At 43.2% G+C, this 24,923-nt stretch overlaps 1 protein-coding gene across 3 annotated transcripts in view; it reads left to right on the plus strand.

Annotated features, from left to right (window-relative positions):
* LOC143320151 (uncharacterized) overlaps nucleotides 1-14,674 on the plus strand; it is a 19,990-nt gene extending 5,316 nt beyond the window's left edge. Inside the window, exons 2-9 of one of the 3 annotated variants that reach the window (XM_076729608.1) lie at nucleotides 2,634-2,728; nucleotides 3,059-3,140; nucleotides 4,765-5,134; nucleotides 6,339-6,413; nucleotides 8,478-9,643; nucleotides 9,924-10,753; nucleotides 11,008-11,256; nucleotides 12,785-14,674. In XM_076729608.1, coding sequence (XP_076585723.1) covers nucleotides 2,634-2,728; nucleotides 3,059-3,140; nucleotides 4,765-5,134; nucleotides 6,339-6,413; nucleotides 8,478-9,643; nucleotides 9,924-10,753; nucleotides 11,008-11,256; nucleotides 12,785-13,038 — 3,121 coding nt within the window. In that variant the 3' untranslated portion in view covers nucleotides 13,039-14,674. The remainder of the gene's footprint in view (nucleotides 1-2,633; nucleotides 2,729-3,058; nucleotides 3,141-4,764; nucleotides 5,135-6,338; nucleotides 6,414-8,477; nucleotides 9,644-9,923; nucleotides 10,754-11,007; nucleotides 11,257-12,784) is intronic. The other 2 variants (XM_076729610.1, XM_076729609.1) reach the window with 2 other exon arrangements.
* The last annotated feature ends 10,249 nt before the right edge of the window (nucleotides 14,675-24,923 follow it).

Consider the following 24,923-nt stretch of genomic DNA (forward strand, 5'->3'; position numbering starts at 1 on the left):
TCTGGAAACAGTCCTCACAATGAAGGGAACCTTAGCTGCATTGCAACTGTACTCGATCCGACGTAAAGTGTGTGTGTGTGCGCTGAGCAAGGTAGAACTGTAATGGTACTATTCAGTACTCATGTTGGTGCATCCCTATTGGACACACCAGCTTGATTTAACAAAATAATAGTTCAGAGTATTACTCACTTACCTTTTTGTGGAGCTTCCATCTGCAGCCCCCGGTCTTAATCAGCACATGGAGGTCGCTCAGGTGTCTTGTCGACGGCTCAGTCATCATCACGTCACCTGTGAGTTGTGGTTGAGAGAGAAAAAGGAGTCAAAATACTATTTCTAAGGCTGACAGTGAAATTTCACACTCAACTAGCTTGATTATTTGACATGTGCTCTACTTATATAATCTATTTAGCATTATTTTACTGATTTTTGCCATATTACAGATTTAAAACTGAGCTAATTCTGTCCATATATAAATGTGGTATATCCATCCAAGTGTGTGTTTCTGAGGGATGTTGGTTCTTATCAATGTCCTATGACGGCCGGGCCATTATGTGGTAATGTGATGTTTACGGTCATGTGTAAAATACCACAATTCAGTGCAGTCCTATTGAGGAAACCTTTCACTTGATTGAGGAAGTTGCTGTAACATCCATTGAAGTAATTACATGTAACAGTTACTCACATTACGCAGCACTGATTTGAAAGTTAAACGTTTTCCAGATTTGGAAGTAAACTTGTGTCGTGTGGATCTTGAATTCCTGTTTAAAGATTTCTCATGATTTCTTGGTAATTATGGTGTTTGATTTTTGACCATGTTTTCAGATGCAGAGGAAGGCTCCTCAAGGGGGGGGGGGGGGGGGTTGTACATGTGTGAGTGTGAATGCAGCCGCACACTCTCTTCTTGCATGCACACACACACACACACAGAGAGAGAGAGAGAGAGAGAGAGAGAGAGAGAGAGAGAGAGAGACATGCGCGCAAAGTATCACGAGTCCAGATGGGAGCGGAGTGGATCAATACAAAGACAGTGGGTCTGGTTGATATCTCTGCTGAATGAGTATCGCTCCTCTCGGTTGTCTCTCTGTGTGTCTTTTTTTCTCCTTTGCTCCCTTTTCCTATTTTTCTCCCTCTGTCTGTTTTCTGCTGCTTTAGTTTTCCTCTCCTCTCCCTTTTTTTTCCCTTCTTTCTTCCTCTCCCCCGTTTTTTTCTTTTTCTCCCTCTCGTCTGCATGCAAACACACACACACACACACACACACACACACACACACACACACACACACACAGACAGACACACACATGCACGCACACACACACACAATAATGAACACCTCAAAATCCAAAGCACGATCTTCCTATGGCCTAGTTTTAACAGCCTCCAATGTCATGCGAGTAAAAAATAGACTGACGGAAAACAATATTGAGATCCGTGGTACCAGAACTAGCCCAGAATCGGCAGAGGCGGGATCAGTTTGGCTCTTCTGAGCGAGGCCGTTTTGGCATGGATTTAGTCTGAAGAAGATAATCTCGCTTGGCCGTTCTGGGCTCACACAGGTGGCTGCGTTTGAGCTCCCCGGGGTAATGGCGCACTCCTTAGTGGTGATCCAGGGGTCAGAGCACTCAACTATAAACACTAACTAGACGGCAGAATCTTACTACGGTCAGTGTGGTTACTATTCAGGTTCATGTATCCATCATATCAAGCTGGATTCAGTGTGTTGATTCCACTCAGTTAATATGACCAGTGGGATTTGTTTTAGTCTCAGTCCTAAAGTAAAGCACATCCTGCACTACATCGAAATGTTTAAAATTTAAAGAAGCAGGCGGACCAGTTCATTTTCCTGTTCATCAGTTGTTGAGGTTTACACGCAGGGCTTTGTTTTGTACTCCACCTCACGTATTCTTCGAAGGTTTCTGATTGAAATCACAGCTCTACCAATTTTGGACTACAATTTATTTCGGCAAAGGTCTCAGGTGGCTGCTCGTGTTTTGGCATTTTAACATTTGAGGGATTTTTCTTAAATGCAGAAACAGTGTTTTGTAGAAAGAAAGAGAAGGATTTGAATTGGTTATCAGCACTTCGATTGATATGCAGTCTTATTCATATGACGGTGGTTGTTTTGTTTCTGTTGGTGCAGTTTGTGTGAGGTCATTTCATGTGTCTAATTTCTTTCTTTTGGGCTGTGCGGTGACAGCACTTCCTTGTAGTTCAGGCTGCCTACACACTTGCTTTGATGTTTAAAAAGTAAAATAATTACTGAAATTTCTTTTTTGGGGTGAAGGGCCGAGAATGCACCGGAAAGACTCGTCATGTGGCGATCCACCGGGGACAGCGTTCGCACTCACATACGAACATTTGACAGCTCAGGAAAATAAAAGTGAATAGGTTGAAATGCAAGAGAGGGTTCTCCTAATTATTGGCCTCTAAATTAAAAAACTCATGGGGGGTGGGGGTGGGGGGGGGGGGTTCCTTATATGGGAGGACTAAAACAGTTTGCATTGATCCATTAGGTGGCCATCAACTTATTGATCACTCTGACCTGATTGATGTGAAGTTTGGCCAGTAGGCTGATTGATTAAATGATAACAGCGTGTGTGTGTGTGTGTGTGTGTGTTTGTGTGTACTCTCTGCAGGCGTGGCTGTGGAAGGAAAAGGAAAGGGACACCCGTCAAAGTCTTTGTTACACACACTGAGGAGGAGAGCGTGCCTGAACACAGCTTCAGCCCAGGTGTGTGTTTGTGTGCGTTATATCTGCATGCCATATTCTCGCTGCCATCGTCCGTGTGTGTTTGTGTGTGGTGTGTGTGCATGTGCATCTGTCTGTGTGGCTGTGTGATTGGTATGGGGGTGGAGCGTGTGCAAGTGTGACCTACTTTTGTGCGTGTGTGTGTGTGTGTTTGTGTGTGCTTGCCTACGTATGTGCTGTGATGTGCACCTGTGTATGTGTTCCAGGAGATGGGGTGATGACCTTTGTGTGTGTGTGTGTGTGTGTGTGTGTGTGTGTGTCCTTGCATACTTGTGTGTAATCCTTTTATACTGACTGCTGCTGTGCTCTCAGGTGATCGTAAGGAAGCAGCAGAGAATAAACGGCTCGCACTGGATGGGCCTTTCGACCACACAGAGCCTGCTCCTCACAGCTGGTGAGTAAATGTGTGCTTCTCTGGTGTTATGTTAAACCCTTTGTACAGACATCAGTGTGCAGCAGGTTAATAAATGGTTGACCAGTTCCTGGAGGCCCGTCTGAAGGCTGCTTCTTCTGCTCAGCTTTTAGAATCGGAAAAGAATAGATGGTTGCTGATCTTAACTCAGCACTCGAGGACAGCTTTGTCCGGGAGCAGCACTTCTGAATCCAAATCCTCAGGACTCGCCAGCCCTGTTGGTTTTCATTTTAGCCATATAATCAGGGTGATTTATACCCAAGATGTCTGAAGAATGCGGTTGACTAGCCGGTAGGATCGAGAAGCAGCAGCAGTGTTGGGACTGGATTGAGAGTCAGTGCCCTGAAGCACTGGCTTGTATGTGTGGATTGTTGCAGTTTGCTGCAGTGGATCCCTACCGCGAAGAAACGAACCCTACGGCTAAGAATCTACAATACAACGAGGAGACATCATAATTACAATTGTGTCACATCTGTTTAGTTACCCTAATTGGAAAAATCCACGTCACGGCAATTTGTGACACACACACAGCCAAATCTGGAATACACGGATCATAGAACCGGTTTCAGCCTTGAACCCGTACATCTGACACACGAGCCCTCGACATACAGTGTGTTCTCTCAACGAGGCGGATCATTTAGAACATGGCAAAACAGAAAATCAGCGCTGCAGTTAACAACTTTTTAGCTAATCGATTAATCTGTCGATTTTTACTTCGATTGATTATCGATCAGATGAAAAGAATTTAAAAAAAATATATATTTTCAGTGTTTCATTGACAAAACAAAACTTACTCCTCACCTTCTCATAAAATGCTCTTTCAAACAACTTCACAAGACTCGTTCAGACGAGGCCACAATGATAAAAGATTCAATTCAATAAATCGACACTGGGGACGCAGCATGTACTGAAAATAAAAGGGGCAACGTAACTGCTATTTATTTGATCACAACTTTCTGTTGTGAAGAAATAAAGGATTCACTTTATGGGTCTTTTCGGATTGGGGAGCGATTGACGCTCTTCACAATTCATCTTCAGTGAGAGGCGAGCAGCAGGTAGACGCAATCCTGTGAAACTGCTGCTGTTGTGCTGATCTCACCCGCATCAAACTCTGTAACATCACGTCTTATTCCAGCGTCTCTCTGACCTAGTGTTGGCTAAATCTGCTAGCTTCATCAGAAGTCCGGCTGCATTGATCCATAACAAAACCGAGAGGAAACAGATGGAGGCCATTTCTGTCCGTTATGTTTGTTTTAAACCTGTAGTTGTAATGGTCGTTTCTCCGCTGTACCGAGTCTCTGCCTCCACCGTTTCTCAGTGCTAACCTCAGAGACAAACTCAAATTGCTTTTGACCCATTAACAGTACAAAAACCAAATATTTGTGATATTGATAAAACAGAAAAGCAGCAAACACTCAGATTTCTAATTCTCTGTCAATCAGCTAACTGTTCAGATGATAAAAATCCATCACAGATACACAGCATGTCTTTCCAATCTAAGCTAAAAAACAAAGAGAAAAGACAAAATGGAAATAGACCAGTAACACATGTTGTCTGATCAAAGTACTGAATTTAACTTTTAATCCCTCCTCCCTTCACCTCCTAGCGGTCCCTCAGAGCAGGCTCATGGCAAAGTCTCCTCCGGATCCAAGACCAGCTCCTGCTCGGCCTCTACACCGGCTCTAGCTCCTGCTGCCTCCTCGGCCCCAACCCCAACACCGGTCCCTGCTCCCGCCCCTGCCACGGCCACTTCAGCTCAGGCCCCGTCTCTGACACCGGCCTCCACAGCTCCAGCTGCCCCGACAGCCTCTGCTCCGGCCCAGACAGCCAGCTCCTACCCTCCCTCCCCCAACTGCCGCATCCGAGAGGTCCACTGTGGCAGCCAGGTGCGACTGGTCGTTATCGCCATTCGAGACATCACCAAGGGGGAGGAGATCACTGTGGACTACAGCCTGACAGAGTGGGGGGAGAACCTGGTCAGTGCCTTGAATGACAGATCCATACACTGCACACGCATGTTTATGGTGCACCTTTGAGGACATTTATTCCCTTACCATAAACCACCTGAAGTCTTGCATTTTGTTGTCCTTGCTGAGAAACGGTCAAATATAGACTGACGTCCTGATATTCCCAGCGCAGCCAGAGTTTGAGAAAATATTGTCAGCAATCCAAAACGAAATTCTGGACTCATCATTTTACGCTGACGTTCAACAATAACTCGGGAAGAAATTCATTGCGAAAGAGGAAAATGCATCAGTCCTCTCCTCCAGCAGTAGCCTCAGCAGACCAGAATACAGTGAAGCTACTCGCGCTTGCTCCGTTTTCCAGTCTGAACTTAATTCTTAACCTATCCCGAACCAAAGCATAATTTCAACCTCAACTCTAAACTCAATTTCCAGTTGAAAAACCAGCCACTTTATCTCAAATGATCTCACGTTTCAATTTTCTTCGCCTGTCTGTCGTTGGTTACTTGGTCCTCACAAGAGTAGAAGTACATGCACACACTGTGCATAATCTCTGATTACTTCAGATAGGCAACCATATGTGTATTCACACACTGTTGATCAGCTCCACACACTCACAGTCATGCGTACGCACGCACGCACACACACACACACACACACAAAGCAAAGCAAGGCATGGGGTTACCATGGTGATGGCTGAGCTCCAGTTCTCTACCTATAGTGCTTTAGCAACAGTAACCATGGTTATAACTTGACATCTGTTCCTTTAATGGATCTCATTAGATTGGATCAATTTACTCAACAAAATGATGATAGCAGAATCCCTTTATGAAAATTAAATTGACAGAATTGAGAAATTGACACCGCAGTTCCCTCAGAAACATATTCTCAAATCTGTAATTTGGCTGATCTAAAGGCTGAAACGGATCTTTTCAGGTTTCTGTTATTGGCTGATTGATTTGCTGTGCTCTTGCTATTCCAGCCTGATTGTTTATGGCCTCTGAGAAGTTGACAGAGTGTGAAAGCATGTCTCTTTTCACTTCTTCTGTTTGGCTCGTTAGTGGAAGATTTGGAGTCCTAATCAACCTCTGTGCTCGTGACCGACCGTGGAGGGGTGTCCTCCTGCTCTCTGAGTGACAGCTGAGGTTGATTGTGATGGCAAACATTAATGAGCAGCATGCCAGCTGTTTTAATGTGACTGCTCTGTGTCCCACAGGGTTTTCGTGGTACCGTGTCTCCAGCGCAACATGAGTGTAACTCTGACACAGAGAATAACAACAATATCAAAAAGGTAAGTGAAAAACACCATGTCCTGAGAGCACACAGACCAATAAAACATCAGTTTTATTGGTTTAGAGGGATGCAACTAGACATATTGCACAAAATTTAAATTAACCTGCCTCACGCCCACTTTTGTGGAAGATAACGTTTCACGCTATCCGAAGTGACTTCCCCTAAATTTTTACTAATTACTTCACTAAGTTAGGTTTTATAAGGTTTTCTTGAATTAAATGTCAACACAAATATAAATATCACTTGACATTTAGGAAATTCTTAACTCCTTAACATCCAGTTTCCTCATATTTCCCCTTGATAGTACAACTGAATGGAATATTAAAATCCATGACTGCATGCAGCATTTCATCAAATGGAAAAATTTAAGATGACTGGTGCTTCGCTTACAGCGGCTATAATTGATATTTTTATGATAACAGTGCGTGGAATGACTGTCTAACGTGAAAAGGTCTGCTTGTAGTGTTGAACCCACAGAGCATTATCACCTGAATCTGCAGCTCCACCGGCCTTTCAGAGCTTCATAGCAAGTTTGAGCTCATTGTTTAGCTTTCCGGCCCACAACCGTTCTGCTCTCATAGCGAAGCTTTTGTCCGCGGCAGGCAGCTGTTATCAGGGAAAAAGCTCTAAAAACCCACTGTACTCGACTAGCTGGTGAACATAGTCGAGCACTGAGCAGCTAAAAAGACAGATATTTCCCTCAGGACGTGGTGAAGGCCAGAAACAGAGCGTGCATATTGAACTTACATTCATCAGGTGGTCAGTAACACGACTGAAGGGAATGCTAATGTTTCTCTGGAACGGTGTAAACAGCCAACTGTTTGCTAACTAACATATCAACTTACAAGTGAACAATGACGTTGTTGTTGTTGTTGTTTTTGCTGCCCCCAAGTGGTTGCCAGTTTACGACACAATTTCCCCCCAAATTCACCCTGACTATTTGGTTTCTTTGGAAACTTTGTGATCTTCACCAGAATTTAGAGTAGACATCTGTGGGTTTGGTTTGGCTGCACAGCAGAGTGTGCACTGACTGTTCCTCTGCCAAAACAGTGGTGTTAAAGTTAGGTAAATTTATTTTTCTAAGAAGAAAAATAAAAACAAAACAACATTAACAGAACGTTCACTGTATGAGAAGCTTCTATGCCATGAATTCATACTGTAAATACATGCACTGGATCAGATACTTAATTCTGCTCTACGGTGCTTTCCTCACAAACGTTTTACCCCAACATTTATGCAGTAAGCAGCACAGATTCTATGCAATGCAAACACATTATTAGTGAGCAAATGTTGATGCATTTGTGATGCGCTGCTGTGCCTGCAGGATGCCACCTGTCTGGATGTGGGTGGGCAACACAGATGTTGGACTCAGCATAATCATTATCATTAAGTCCTCCTCCCATCCTCTGGATAATAGTTTTATTATGTGTAACATAAGGCAATAAGTCATCATCAAGTTTAACTTCCTTTTAAGTAAAACACACAAGGAGCTTCACCTGTTTATGCTTAATGTCATTGTGTCTGTTGTCTCTCCTAAATGGTCCGAGTGGAGCCATCACTGATCATTTGTGCACAGATAATTTAATGTTGATTCTGTTGCCAGTGATGCTCACCTTTTACTTATTGCTTTAAAATTTAATGACTCTCCTGACTTGCATCTGATTAGACTGGCGAAAATTGAACAAAACTGTGTAATACTGTCAGTACGACACTCCCAACTGTGAAGACATCTTTGGGTAGTTGGTGTAAAGATCCCATCCTTAAAGTGGTTTAAGGTGGTTAAGCAGTGACAGTGACCTCTGAGGCACCTGTTTTTCTCTCCAGACACTGAGAAGGTCTTGTAAAATTCACTCAAATAAATTCAGAATACAAGTGAACAAAGTAAGGAAATGCAGGTTTTAAAAATGGTACAAAAAAGGAAATATATGCTTATATTGAAAAAGTCAATCAACCAAATCTCAGTTTTACTAGATTTTTAAACGCTGTATTGCAAAAAAAAATGTCTCGGGACAGCAGGTGACATCCTTTTTTTCCTCACTCTGTCACTATCACTCACTTCCAGGAGGATGAGCCTCTTTCTCTGACAGCCCAGCAGCGGCAGCAGCAACAACAGCAGCAACAACAGCAGCAGCAGCAGCAACAGCAGCAGGAGTACGTCACCCCCTCGTGGTCCCTCTCCCCCTCCTCCTCCCCCATCTCCCACTCTGATGCCAGTGACTCAGACGCTGGAGATGAGGACAACTCCAGCCCCCGCGGGCGCGCACTACGCCGTCGCAAAAAACGGCGCGGCACTCCTTCAAAGAAAAAGACTCCCCATCGGACCCCACCTGGGCGGCCACCATCGGTCTCCCCGACCAGCGTTCCTCCTGCCAACCGTCCGCTTCCTTCATCCCACCCCTCTCCTCCCTGCTCTTCTTCTTCTTCCCCCTCTTCAGCCAAACCGGTGTTCAAAGCTCCGGCTCCGCTGGGCTCCAACACCACGAGCAACGTCAACATAAATGTCCCCAGAGGAGGAGTGTCCATAGACTCCATGCGTCAAACCTGCGAGTACTGTGGACGCCACTTCCGTTCTCTGGGCCGCCACTTAGATAAACACCATGCGCACCAACCAGAAGTATGCTCCGCCCTGGTGGAGCGCTACACACAGATGCCCCGTCTGCATGCACATAACACAAACCCCACCACAGCTCGCACACACACTCAGCAGCACTCGAAGTCGTCACAAGTCACAGGACAGAGCCGCAGTTCAGATCTTCCACAGAGTGGCGTCCAGGACCTCTCCATGTCTCCGCCCACTCTCACAGCAGCTAGCCAATCCCCTTCCTCCGCTGGAAGAAACTCCACCCCACCTTTGCTGACTCCTCCACGAGGACAGAACGCAGTGCCAGTGTCTGTCTTAAAGAGAAGCCCACCCCCTGTGGCTGTGACACAGTCCAGGAAGGGAGCGATGAGGAGGCTGAAGAAGCAAAGACAGGAGGATGAGGAGGAAGAGGATGAGGAAGATGAAGATGAAGAAGATGTGGAGGTCGTGGAGGTAAAGAGGCCCAAAGAGGAGGATGACGTTGAGGTGGTGTGCCCTCAGTCCTTCAGCAGCAAGTTGGCCAAAGAGATGGAACCACCAAAGGAAGAGGAAGATGAAGAGGAGGAGGAAGAGGAGGAGGAGGAGAATGGAGTGATGGAGGTGGAGGATGAAAGTGGGACGGAAGATAAGGAAAAGGACTTGCTGAGGTAACTTTGAGGTCTTCACCTGCTTTGTGAGCAAATTTGAGAGTAGGGCCGCAACTTACTATTATTTATGGACAAAATGATGAATTTTAATTTAAAAATAAACTGCAGATTGAAATGATGAAATGATGATGAAAATGATGGTGCAGCCCTATGATTAACAAATTTTGTGACGATGTGCACAAATAGATTATGGAATACTTCCTTTATCTCGTTGTAAGTAATTGAAACTACTATTCAAATGAATAAATGAACTAACCTCCCACCATCTTTCTGTTTTCAGTAGTTCGGGGCGTCACCACTTGCTGCCCCTCCTCTCATCCTTGTCCTCTCTGGTGCTGTACCTTCGCCGGCTGCAGCACTCGGCCTTCTTGTCCCTGTCTCGGCAGCTACAGTCAGCCGAAGCCTGGCGCCTTCTTTGCCACTCCAGCCTGGCTCTCCTCATCCTGTACAACCGCCGACGTGAATGTGAGGTCTCCAAGCTTTCCATCGCTGAATATCGTGCTCGCGTCACTCCCCAGTGCCCTGTTCCTGTCCCACCTGGAGCCCCTCCAGCTCTCACCCCACTGGAGGCCTCACTGTCCCCCTTTGAGCGCCTGGTGCTTCCTCACCTCCCTAGAGTCGGGGTCCAGGGTAAACGTGGACGGGTCCAGCCCCTCATCCTCCCCCCTCACTGCGAGCCCTGCCTGGAGCTCCTCCTGCAAACACGGCAGGATGTGGGAGTCGACCCTGCAAACCCGTATGTCTTTGCCAGGCCCTACCACTCCCCTGCCACCCCACTGCGAGGCACTGACCTCCTCCGCAGCCTGGCCCGTTCAAGCGGTACCCGCAATCCCCGTGCCCTGACCCAGACCAGGGTTCGACGGCAAGTAGCTATCCTGACCCAGCTGCTGCTACTGGGAGAAGGAGAGGAGCCCGGGCAGCCTGGAGGCAGCGCTGTGGAGAGGCTGGAGCACTTCCTGGAGAGAGAGTACCATGTGACACAGAACTGTGCTGGAATTGGCCAAGACCCGGGCCTGATGGGCAGAGTGGGCCGAGTCGTGCTCTGTGGAGAGAGAGACGGAGTGCTGTTCAGAGGAATGAGCCTGAACCACATCTGCCTGGAACTGGACGGTGAGATGGATGGATGGATGGATAGATGGATGGATGGATGAGTGGCTCTGGTGTCTTTCTCTGTTGTCCAAGATGAGCTGTATCACAGTGTCAAAAGGATTCATTTAGATTTTGTGGAAGTGTGTTTGTGAATACGAGTTGTTTGATAGGAGAACATGGAGAGGAGTAACAAGTTAGACTAATATGGTTTTGCTTTTTCTTTCCTTTTTTGCCTCCTCTTTTCCTGCAACCGCACTATTCTTTGTTCTTTACAGTTATGTCAGGAAACTCTGCGGACTCGTACTCAGAGGGCGAATCTGAAGGGGAGCAGGTGAAGGAGAAGCCCGAGGCTCTCGCCCCTGCTCCTGCGCCGAATCCTACGCCTACCCTGCTGTATGTCAGGAAGGGCAAGAACAACGGGCGGGTGGGACGACCCAAGAAGCTCAAAAACACCCAGCCACCCCCTCCACCTCCTCCACCTCCACCAGTAAACCGCAGGAGAGGCTCAGGTCAGCACAAATCAGGTTTGTTTGGGTTTAAAGTACAAGTGTAATTGCACCGTTTATCCATATGAAGGAAGATAAAGAGGATTGTGCAGGTGAGATTGTAAGAAAAATTGCACTCACACCTAAGAACCAAAAGTCAAAATAAACCAAATAGAAGAACATAGAGAAAAAATAAACAACAATAACAAAACAACAAAGGGAAAACAAAAACAGTGTTATAATGTGGAAAAAGTGGAAAAAAAAAGTAAGAATACAGGTATTACAGCTTGTGTGTATGTGCGTGCAAAGGCAAAACAACATTCACAACATGGGCAGCTCAAGCTGTTTGGTTTCTCAGTCAGGCTCCGAGTCAGTTATTGAAGGTGAAGCACGAAGTGTACTGGTACATATTTATCCCAGCAGGCAAAGTTCACTGGTCAGATCTCAAGAAATGCACACTGCTGAGAGTACATACAGCAGAGACAAAATATTAAGAACAAGTCCAGGATTTCCCATAAAGTGGCAAAAGACTTAAATTAATGAAATTTCTCCAAAGTTCTCCCTGTTTCATCCTGCTAGTTGTTGGTTGATGTGAACAGATTTGCAGACAATAGACAATCAGTGCTTGCTGACTTTCTCACAGAGGGCTGACGGCTGAGGGCACACTCACCTGAACTTCAGGAGGAAATGTGACTACCAAAGCCATGAAGCATGTTAGGACATACCTGCAACAATGGGATATGAAAATAAGGGAAATCTTCTGGTGCTCTGCCCTGGGCCGCCCCACCAGCATTAACACTGTTCACATCTGCCTAAAATCTAAACAAGGCTACACGCGCTGAATCCTGAAATCAGCACTACGCAGCCACTTGCTTTAAACATCAGCAGCAAGGATTGGGGTGAACTAGTTCCTACATTAAGTGACAACAGGCAGTCACACTCGGATACCTGGTTGAAAGCAAAATGCAGTGAACTTCCCTGAATTACGTAACTGAAAACACAAAAGGCCATCGAAAAATGTCAGAAATACATCAAAACAAAATTTGGAGTCAAACTCCATATTTATACTGAGTTAAAATAAAAAACCCTGTTTGAAGGCACCAGATGTCTCAAAACAATAAAAGCCTCAGACCAATTGTCTAAAACACACTGGAATCTGAAAAGTACAAACACTTCAAGTGCTTTTGAACATTGCGGTTTGCATGATCAAAAAAAGCATCCATCATGTGCGGCAGACCTTTTTTGGGCGGCCGGGGCCGTCCCCAGGACCTGCTGTTTAAGTCAGTTCTCAGACAAATGTGCAGCTTGTTGTCGGTGTACAGTATGTCCAATTGATAAACTTAGTGCGTTGCCAAGCGATTCAAATGCCAAGTGTTTCTCATTTCATTCAGTGTCGCCACCTCTCCTACGTATATTCTTCAGTTTCATTGTTTTTACAGAAACACTGACATTCACGGTTTATTCTTGGCCTTAATAACAGCAGATGAAAAGAAAATCTCACCACAAGGTCCATTTAGTGAACGAACAAGCTCTTGATCTTTCTCCGTCCATCTCTCCTCCCTTGCAGGAAAGCGAGGCGTCCTGAAGCGTCCCTGGTCGGAAGCGGAGCGTGCGGCGGTCGAGGAGCACCTGACCCAAAACATCACCGAGCTCCGGGTCCCCGCCAAGGCCGACTGTGAGCGCTGCTTGCAGCAGTGCCCCCTGCTGGTCAGCAACCACCGCGACTGGCGAGCTATTAAGTTCTACTGCCACAACCGCATTCAGCTGCTGAAGAAAAACCAGCGGCGTGAAAGTGAGCCCCAGCCCCTCACGGTCTGCTGAGGGGGGTGTTTGGAGGAGAGAGGCGGTGAGGCAAAGGGGATGTCTGATGTGGTACCGCTGATCAGAGCAGATTCTCAAATGGTACCCTGCTGACCAGGAAGTGCACTAATTTTGAGGTGACGGTCCTTAAATTTCACTCTTGTCTTTGCCACGGCCTCCAATTTGACACGTGATGGCATTTTTATTTTGAGCCGAACAAGAACAGAAATTTGAATTTAACTTCTTTGCTGCTTTATTTAAAGGTCTTAAAAAAAATTCTGGTGGGCCTGATTTGAGGGTTACAGCGCCAGTCTTGTCAAAAGCAGCGCACTTGGACGGGTGCCGTTTGAGACATGCCTTGGGGGGGACTTCAGAGACCACGGCAGCGGCCGCAGCCTGTGTTGTGTTGTATATGGACATTTTTTTCTCTCCTTCCAAAACGGATACACTAAACTGAAATGTAAACAAGGGAGGCAGTCGAGCCCTACAGTATTGTTATATGGACGTCGTGAAGTAGCATTAGTGTTTTATGCACTTGGAGACGTTAATAGGACAAATGGCCTGTGTTTGGGCCACACTTTTCTTAATAGTGGCTATATAACTAGAGTAGGCCTAATTACTGCTAACCTAGAAGAATAGCCAGATCTTTGTTGAGAGAAACTAGTTCTTCATTTCATACAGCTGACTGTGCAATTCTGACAATGGTTTCATTATATTTGGACCTTGACTTCCATGTAAGGTACTAGGTGATGAATGAGTTACTGTTTTGCAGTTACTATGACGTTTTTTTCTTTTAAATTAAAATGAAACACAACATTACGGGGGAGAGTTGTGGGTTTCATGAAAGAGACAATTAAATGGCCTCAGAATGTTATGAAGTTACTTTTGGATACCTAAGATGTTTAGTTAAACCACAAAGTCCAGAAACATGAGAACTGTTCTGAAACCTGTTGCGTTGGACTCGATGTCAAGCTCCCGCCCACCTGCCAGAAGACCAGTACAGTACGTTCTCGTTTCCTATCGTTTGTTGTTTTTGTTTTTTTTTTCAGCCTGTTGCACATTTGTTATTCAAAGCAGTAAAAAGGGTGCTATAGGCCAATAAGCTGGATATCACTTTATATGTGGAGAGGAGATTTCCCCTAGTTGTGTTACGAGTTTCTTAAAAAGTGGGCATTTATCAGAGAAGTGATTGTTCTGTGTCGCCACGTCTGTTGCATTGTCTGTGTTGTTTTTTTCCAACGGCTAGAGCTCCTCCTGTCCTTTCCCAGCCACACTACACGGTTTGCAGCTCGACCAGATTTTTGGTTTCTCTTCAGTGTTGCTGGAAATCTGCGTCCATCGGACTAAAATCTCCATGAAACCTCAAGACAGATACTTGAAGTTATTTAAACCTTTTGCAGAATCTTTATGTTCTTTCTCGCTCTAGCCTTGCCAGTTACATTGTACATAACAAATATATTATCATTATGCTAACTGGTTGTTTGTGCTAGACTATATGTAGCTTTTTCCATTTCTGAGTTATTGCTATCTGTACATAAGCCTGTTTGTAAATACTCCTCAGAGAAACAAAGAAAAACACAATGTATGACATGCCTTGGTTATTGTGTTATGTTTTCTCTTTTTTATAAGTCTTATAAAAATTTAAAGCTCTATGTTTTGTGCTGTGGTTATTTGTTCCAGTGCAGTGTTTCACCAAAAGTGAAATGTTTCTCTCGATTTGTCATGTATTTGTTATTGGAAACTGTTTGAAATGATGGTCGGAAAGTCTTTACACCACATGCAATTCACTGTTAAAACACTAGGTGGAGGTGTTGGTTCATAAACCACGACTGTGGAGGAGATGTTCAGCTGGTTAAAGAAAAGTCCTTCCTCCCCTGGGTGTAAACTTCTAAGTGGATGCATGTATAGACAGTGTGAGTATAGATACCAGAGAAGACAGCACGAGGTAAGTCCATCACACTCCGTCCTGGCAACTTGGTTGGCTCGTGATGATACAATGTGCGACAACAGTCCCTCGTCTTCACGTTCAGTCTGGGCCTGTCTGTCCCTGTCATCTGCAGCAAGAAAAAACGTGGAGAATAAGTCTAAAGATATGCACACCATGAAACATGCCAGCTTCTGCCGAACATTTCATGCTTGTGCAGACATACGCCGTCAGCTAACACTTGAAGTGCGCTGTCAAATCAACTTGGTCACCAGTTTTGTACGACTGGATGTTTATAATATGATCTGAAGTTATAAAGATAGGTCGTAAAGACAGGATCGCTGAAAGAGGATGACATCACTTGCAACAGCTGTGGGGAACCTACATCAGTGAAACAGGGCGGTCTGGTGGTCTGGTGGTTAAAATAAACACCATAAAACTGCAGCATCCTCAAATTCACTATTTAATGGCAGCAAAAGATAACCTGGCCACTGGGAAGGTGTCGAAGTCATCAACCAGGAGTCAGTTGATGGCCAAAGGAAAACCAAGGAGGCCATTCATATTTAACTCCAAAACCACCTTTGAGCAGAGATGTGAGTTATGACTGTCCTCCCATGCACCTCATCCATCCCTCCATACTCGAGTCAGGAAGTAGAAGAAATCCCCTTCTTGTGAATCCACCAACTTTACATAAGTTCAATACTAAATTGTTGGAGTTTCCCATTTTCCCATCCCATTTTTATTCAAATCTGACAGGATTGTTTTGTCACTTTAAATAAATGTGCAGATGTTTGTAAGCAATGGATTAGGGGGACTTTTCAAAACTGATAATCGGACATTCACTCACTTCTTGCAGCTATTTTTGTCACAACCAAATGCAACACTGTGAACGCCTTCCCAGAGAGACTGTGTGAAGATGCATCCTGTTCTCCTTGGATTTAAAGAGGAACTTAAGAGCTGAAAAGCAGTGTTTTGCTGCCCTCTCTGGTTGTAACATCCTGCTTCACCTCTGTCCACACCCAGGATTACATACAGGTGTGGTCTGACGTGGACTCTGTGAACCTGTAACCGCATTTAACAGTGATGTCACACCTGTGCATCCCTGCAGCCAGGTGAGATTTTCAGGGGCTGTTAAAGTTTCAGTTTCAGTTGAATACTGATGCCTCTATATGACCTACATCAGCAAAAAAGACCATCGACAAAGAGATCGGCACAGTGTTGTGTTGGTTGTGTTACATTCATGATGGATTTAAGGACTGAAACAAGTGCAATAGTGTAAAGTTAGTGTTCAACATGGTTAAATGCCATTCTCCCCTCTCCTTTCTGCACTCTTCTTTCACCTGTGGGTGTTTGTTCTGTTAGTTAGTTTGGCCTGAAAGTGGTGACATTTTGTCCAAGACTCTGTCATCAAAGAGGTTCATTTGAAGTAACTGAAGGTAAAATTAATTTAAAAACTCATCAGTCTCTGCACGAGTAAAGCACCTGAAACCCATTTTAAAAGCTGAAGATGAAGATTTTGGGGTCCTATCTCCTATTTCCTCTGTGCCTTTTTGAATATAACACATACAGTATTACATTCTAATCACAGCAGGCTCCTCCATCAAAAGCTGTCATCAAGGCGAACACAAAAACGAAAGGGCTGAAGCAAATAGAGCTTTGTGTTAAGGGTGAGTGTGTTTACATGCACACTCTAATAACTGTCAGAGCTTCAACTAGACATTTGCATTATTTAGATGGCTTCAAAATCAGATCAGTTAACAGTCATTGGAATATCCACAATACTGTGATTTATATTTATTTTTAAATAGCATGTAAACAATAAAAAAAAAAAATGCAGCACAAGCTGTTATTTTTCCTTTTGTCCAGAAGATGGTGGTAAAGGGACATAATGAAATATCTCCTCCTAATCAAATCATTTTGAATCTTTAAGACAAAGGAAGTGCAGGTTGATATTTACCCACTTAGAGCGGATCTGCGTGGCTGCGGTCCTACTTGACATTTTACAACTTGACATTTATAACAATACTGTTCATGCATCTCGCTGAAGAGGTGAATCAACGTGAAAACCATTAGTCTCTTTTTATTCCCCTTTCAAAGCAATCACAAAGAGGGACATGTAGCTGAGAGACGCAGAGCAGTAATTTGTTTGAACCTGTGAGACGGCATTTGGAGTACGTAAAAAAAAAAAAAAGGAAGCTGCAACTCCATTTAAGTTAGATGTATGTAGATACGTAAATTGCAGGATTTGTGGTTTGATTCCTGAGTCCTCCTTACAGCATGGCATAGTGTCCTTCATCAGGACACTCATCATAGGTGCACGAATCCTGTATGTGTGAGTGTAACGAACCCTCCCGCCCTGCTGCCACTCACCATTACATATCAACCATAATGCTATACCATAATATCCAGGGACGAGCAGCAGCTGCTCCAAATATAATAAGGCTTAAATCTCTATGTGGACGAGTAACTCTTTAGACTTTAATCAAAAGTCTTCACAGATTCAGGCTTACATTTACTTAGTGGGCAGCAGTGAGGGAATAAATGCTGAAACCTCTGAAATTTCTACACGTATGGAAACAATAACAGTGAGAAATCTGTGAAGGCACATATGGACTTATTGGATACAGTGTGTCCTTGACTCAGAGCACTCTAAATTGAATGTTCCAGTGTATATGGAACTGAAAAATAAAAAAAAAAACAGGACAGTGTCACACCTGTGGCAGCAGGACATCATGTTCACAATGATTTGCAGATAGTATTGGACAATCTCAACCTGGTGATGGAGAAAAGTCAGAAGATTACGGTCATTACATTTCACTCTGAGGTGAGCATGAAAGATCTGGACCAAACTTCAGTCCCTGCAAAAGATGAAGAGACATTTCATTTCATTTTCATGCTAAAACAAAAAGCTTGTGGTGAAGCTGGAGGATTGAAGGAGTCATCCTCTGGGAACCATGAATGCCTGACCCAAATCTCATGGCAATTTATCCAATATCTGTTGGGATCGCTCAGTCAGGGCCGAAGCAATGGACTGGGTGTCTCTCTACTTTCTCTACTCTTCTACTCACCTGATGCATGATGCTTGGATTTGCCTCATAGACCTGTGATCTTGAGCAAAGTTAAGTTAGATACTACAAAAACCAAGCATACTAAAGTGTACTTACAGCCAGGCTATTAAATAGTGCACTTAAAGCGCAGTAAATTGGAAAAGGCAATTTTGTACTTATTACACTTAAATGGTACTTAAGTTGGACAAAAGTCCAGTTGTATTAAGTATACTTGACTGTGCTAAAATGGGAGTATTTTAAGTATTCTGAATATACTGCAAATATACTTATCATTTTACATTCGCTCCTTTTTTTTTCTTAAATTTACAGGACGACTGAAGTACATCTATTTAACGGTCACTCAAAGCGGTTTTCCAACACGAGCCAGCAGTCACAGTGCTGACTAAAAGCCACCTGCTCATTACAAGCAAAATTTATATTCATATCACATTCTCACACACACACACACACACACACTGATGACACAGCCTTGGGAGCGTTTTCAGTATCTTGCCCAAGGATACTTCGATAAGTCGACAGTGAGGGCCAGAGGCCGAGCTGCTGACCTTCAACCGCTCGACCGCCTGAGCCACAGCTGTCCCTTTAAGTGCGCTTGAAAACTGAAAATATATCACAAGTGAGGATTTAAAGTGTACTGCCCTTGAATATAAATATAATGTACATGAAATGAAGGATGAACAGGATGTACTGTACATGTGTGTCCTCAGATATGTTATGGATTCAATGCACGTTAATGTCTGCCTGTCCTTGAAATACCGGGCTCCTCTTATTGGCTGAGCATGGTACAGTATTCAGGATGTTTGATTTTAAAGCGATGATAAAATAAGCTTTGAAAATGTGACACTTAATTCCATTGCCTGTTGTTGTGACAGGGGCGTGAAATAAGTGTATGTACGGACATGCTTTGTGTATCTGTATGCTTCACTGAAATACACAGATTAGTGCGCAAAAAAACACTTTTGAGTTTGTCATGACAGCATAAAATTAAGTTTAAGTGTACTATAGTGTTTCAACGCACTAGAAAATTATTTTACAGCAATTATCTTAAAAGGACACTTAAAATGTTGAACTTAAATTTGACTAAAAACATATTCTACTGTTGAATATTTATAAAAAAAAAAAATGCTTTCAATCTATTTAAAGTAAGTACAAATTTATATAAATGTCTTGAAAACATTTGCAACTTTGCAAAAAACTTTGCAATATCTAAATATACTTTAAATATGCTTAAGTAGACTTTTTTTTTTCCACTTGGGACAATAGGTGCACAAAAATAAATTGATAGTTAATAGTATGAAGGCATGGAAATATGGGTCTCTTTCAGGGTTATACCCAAAGGGAAGATGATTTACAAAAGCAAACATTTTTAGGTAGAGCAAACAAAAAAGGAATATTAAAATGTAAAGAAAAAAAAATGGCCGCGCACCTTGAAATGTAAGGGGCTTATACACTTGAATCTGTGGTAAGATGATGTTATCTCAATTAAACTGCATCACCAGCAAATATCACTCCTGATAGGAAAAGCGATGCAGGGACTTGGACAACAGAAGTGCTTTCAGATCAGGTTCTTGTAGTGGAGACTGTCAGTCACCCTGGACCTCAGTCTGCTCTTGTTCAGTGTATTAACAGCTCTTGTATTACACAGAGCCAATTAAACTGAGCGTTGTTTATGCCTGAAGCCCTCACCTGGGAAAATCCAGACTTTTCCAAGCTTTACTATATACCTATATAAAGAGTTTCAGAACAGGTCCTGTCCTTCTCAATGCCAATGAAATCTTAGAGGTGCTGGCTAAAATCTGCACTCATGTATTTCCCCATTTCCACAGATCTTATCCGAGAAACTGAAGATAACTTCACCCAGAGTTGGAGAGCGTGCACCACTGCCGTCACCTCTCAGAAAGTCGAAGATTTCATTTCCTCTCCTTGCAAGCTTTTGCTCAGTGTGTTCAGATGGCCGGTGAGATCAACCACTCAAGGTTGCTCCGTTCACTATCAAACTGGGATGTTCAAAAATAGAACCACTCCAGAACTAAACTGGCGCACATCTGACTGGAAAATTATGTCCCAGCATCAAATCCCTGTGAAGAAGTGCTCTCGATTGGATGAGATTACTAGTCCTCGCGATGGTATTTCCATGGTGCAGAGTACTTCCTGATGATTCAGTATGAAAGATGCAATTACATGGCCTCTCCTGCAGACTCCTTTTCACATTTTTTTTTGGCAATAATCACATTTATTATAATAATAGAGTTCACAAAAGGAACTGGAGTCTAACACATCCACATGTGTACATATACATGCCCCATTAATTCAGGTTACTCACTTGGCTTCTTCCCCAGAGTCTCTGTGCTATCTGGTCTCGTAGGTTCTGATGGATCATGACTGCACCTGAATTATGGATCACGGCTGCACCACCTTGGCCCTGCTTGACATCCACTGCAACTGCCTTTTTTTTATTTATCATATTTCTGTTGTTATTAGATACACAGTATTATTGATGTGTACACACTATAATAATAATATCCTTTCATATATTTTATGATCATATACTAGCTCATTATTATGAAAGCCATGTCTATTGTTATAGCTAACCCTAACCTTTCCTGTAAGGTTCCCTGGCATTGCTTGATGTGTAGCTCAGCCTCTGAGAGTCATTTTTTTTTTTTTTTTTTTTAAAGCTTTACTTCAATCAGAAAAACGTCTTTTCATTTGAAGTTAATTAACTTGACATTTTCATCTTCCTCTCGCCACACTTAATTGCTATTCATTCTTCGCTGGTTTGTTCCCTCGGGACCATCACATACATTTAAAATTATTTAATCTCGTACTGGAAGATAAAACAATAATTGTGGATTGAAAGGTTGCAGTTGCTCAGCTGGCAGAATATACCTGACTTCTGTTCACACTTCAGTGACCGGGACACCTTAACCATAATTTGTCCAAAGGTTTAGAAGTTTTAGGTTTTTGACTCCCCGAACCACCAGGGCAGCCCCTCAGTGAGGATTTTCATGTTCTGTACTCAGTCTCAGGGACTCCAGTGCGGCTATGCTTCACTGACTGACAATCCTGCAGGCTCTGAATATATTCCTGTCACTTCGCAAAAGACAAACGTTTGTGATTTTGTACCACTGATAAGGAGGGTAACTGTATGTGAGCTGGTGAGAAAGCGAACTGGCATACCGCCGAGATACCCTCGAACACACGCTTACATGTGCACACACAGCCACACACTGCTAAATAGCCTTGCAGCCGTGTTAATTAGCCATTCTGTTTACTTCAGCATTGCTTCCTTCCCTTGAAACAGGCAGTGGTCAAACAAAAGCTGCTGAGTGTGTACAGCAACATACAGCGTGAGAAGAAATGTTTTTAATCCAAATCGAAATTCCTCAAGGACGCATTTAATCGCTTGTTTGGCTGTCGTGAAGGATGCAAAGTTACACCGATGATTTTATTATTTTATGTGAACACAGATAAGATAAAGAACATGAGCAGACTGTCAGAACTCAGAGAGGAGTGCTTCTGTGGAACTCTGAGACTAAAACAGTTGGGACTCGGTGTAAAGCATAAAACCAGAATGCAGTCATTTGCAGATAAACTGTGTTCACTGACAACAGTTTTCCAAAGTGTCCCTGAGTCCATGTAGTAACATCCTTTATACAATCATGTGTTCACAAAGTGGCGAACCTCGCTCCATCCTTGCTTGTGAATGACTGAGTCTTTCCGGGATGCCCCTTTCAAACCCAATCATGACACTATCACCTGTTACCAATCAACCTGTTTACCTGTGGAATGTTCCAAACAGGTGTTTTTGGAGCATTCCACCTCTTTCACAGTCTTTAGTCGCTCCTGTCCCAACTTGTTTGAAACATGTGGTTACATCAAACTCAGAATAAGCAGATATTTACAAAAATCAAGGAAGCTGATGAGGTCGCACATTAAAACTATTGTCTCTGTACGGTTTTCAAATGAATATATTTCAAATGAGCAAGTTATCACATTCTGTTTCATTTGTTTCACACAGCGGTCCAACTTCTGCACAGGAACTCTGTTTTTGTTAATTGCGTGATGTCTCACAGACATGACTTCTCCAAGGTGAAGACAATGTTCCACAGTAACCATTATTTAATGTGATTGTCTCTCACACTGATATCAGAGCTTTAGATCATAACAGACTGAAACTCAATAAAAACGCACATGCTGCTTTCTGGTGCCAAATCAAAAAATAACAACCTATTTGCAGCCTTCATATGAGATGACTGAGTCATGGCTCTGTGACTCACAGTCTGAAGGAGTGAGCCTCTACAGTCTACAGCGCAGCGTGTTTTTTTTTTTATCTAATGTTTTGATATATATATAATGAACTCTCCACATTCCTGTGTAAATTCATCTCTCCAGGCTAGAAATAACTAAAATCAGACATTGCTCTATAATATTGTGGCTGAATTTTGATTTAGGACTTCTGTGCAATCATACAAATGAAGAGGAACCATATTTGTCCGCAGGGGGAAAACTGAATGTACAGCATTAAAACTAGCAACACACAATGTCACACAATAAGCCAGAAAATGCACAAGACAATTAAATACAACATATTATAAGAAGTAAAAACATAGAGTAGCACTACAATTAAAGCAAACCAATATTAACCAATCTGTGGCTGGGCTGAAATGACTGTTGAAGGACAGTCATTTTTGATGAACAAGCATCAGCACCGGGTGGATGTGTCTCTATTATACACCATTGTAGTGACTGCAAGGAACACTGCAAACAAGCCGCTGAACAGAGACGACTGCACTTCAAAACTCGATAAAAGCAATTAACCAGTATTTTTAAGTGGGACCTCCACCTCCCAGATCAATATTCAGTGTTCAGTGGAAACCTTTGTCTGCCAGTTATGAAGCACGACTACCAGACACACAAAGACACTTTCAAGGATTTCGTCCAATAAGTTGCAGCTGGTAAAATCTTATTCCATATTAAACAGTGCGACCGCCTGCACAGTGAACTCACTATTACCAAACGTCTGTATGTTCACAGGAGCAGGAAACATAATTATGACTCCCTGAATGCATTGTGACAAGATTAATTTAAACATGTGCGCGATAGATTCCCCCCCCCCTTGCTTCTATTTAACGTGGCTGTAATAGATAACAACATTCAATCAGGTGACAACATGAAAACAAAGGGCTCACTCGTGGTGGTGAACCTACGGAGAATTATCACCTGACTCTGCAGCTCCTCTCAGCTTTATGGCGCTTTCTAAAGTTTCAGCACATTGTTCAGCTGCTCGGCTGCATTTTACTGTTCCGCTTCACTCTCACTGTGCTCATCGTGGCGTTTGTGGGCCACAGCAGGCAGCTGTTTTCTGCGATAAAGCTCAAAATTCAAACCAAATGGCAGATGAACACAGTTAGTCACTAAGACGGTGGCGCATTTAGCTGCTAAGGAGGCAGATATTTCCCACTACGGAACACAAAGCTGAAGGAGTTAATGCAGGTTTATTTATAAGTATAGTCATGTCTTCAATCATCACAGAGTTTGATAAAATACTACTGACTCATTGTGTACTCTGAATAGGCGTAGCGCCTCCTCCTGACTGCTTACGACTACAGAGACAGATACAAATACTGACTGACTTCACAACTTTGCACATATATGTTGTTCTGTTGTACCGATGTGACTTCTGGTGCAGACGGAAAGACATTTTGAAATGTTTAGCACAGAAAGCCCCGACCAACAAAGAGAGCCAAATGGAAGAACAACAAACACTGATCTCCAAAGATGTGACTTCTAATGACTTCCCGTTCTGGTAGCATGTAACCAGCTTCACAGAGACAGTCCAACAAGCCCACAGTGCAGCCACATGACTCACCCCCCTTATTCCTCCTCTTGCTGTGAAGAATGAAGTTTTGCATTCACAAAAGATTGCAGTGTCCCTTTTGCTTAATTAGCTACCAGCCAATGATGTAATGAAAACTATCCAGCTGAAAAATCGTTAGTGCAGACACACTGTTTGGGTCACTCGGTTCACTTTTCTATTTGCAGCTCTGCTTCGTGACACAGACATCATGGTGAAGTGAAAAAGAAAAGTGTTACACTCAAGTCATGCTGATGTTCCTCTCAATAAACTTGTGCTTGCATGGCCTTAAACTGGTCTGTATCCATTTCCAGTACACAGGGAATAGGTACATGTTGATTTGCCTTGAAGCTACCAAGGAATGAATTGTTATTTCTGCACCCTGCTTGATTTACAGCCTTTTATACCGCTCCAGTGCCTTTTTACCTTGAAAATTTGCTGTCTTCATACTGAGAAGCACCTCATTTGGTGCACATTGCTGGAAGATGTTTGGAGTACATGTATTATTCCAGCTTGCCCTTTCCTTCATCTATATGTAGATATATTATCTAAGTGCTCGAACAACCTCATCAGATTACATCTGAAATAAGTTGTTCTCTCATGATCAGAGCAAACACAACTTTTCCTGCGTCTTTCTCATTCTCACGATGACAAAATGACTGATCAAAAGATGTCTCCAGCAAACCAGATGAACTGGATCGAGAGCTGCGATGTGATCCAGTTCAGTTAGAACTTTAAATTGCTCGATGTGAATATGAAATCAGTCAAGTGTGACATTTTGGAAAATAGGTTCCTTGAGGAGAGTTTGATGAGAGGAATCATACCCCTGGAGGCAATTCGCTTAACATTAAGACTGGAAAGGACTTAGCTCGACTTCAAGTTAAGAAAGTCCGCCTACTTGCTCTATGTAAACTCTTGTGCACAAATAAAGCTTCGGTCACGCATTGCTTGTGTCCTTTCTACTAAACTCATTGGAAGCTGGCATTTGCAATTATACTGGATGCATAATAATAATAATAATAATAATAATTGAGTAGAAAATGGACACGATCAGTCT

The sequence above is a fragment of the Chaetodon auriga genome, chromosome 4 (genome assembly GCF_051107435.1).
Source record: "Chaetodon auriga isolate fChaAug3 chromosome 4, fChaAug3.hap1, whole genome shotgun sequence".
Lineage (NCBI taxonomy): Eukaryota > Metazoa > Chordata > Actinopteri > Chaetodontiformes > Chaetodontidae > Chaetodon > Chaetodon auriga.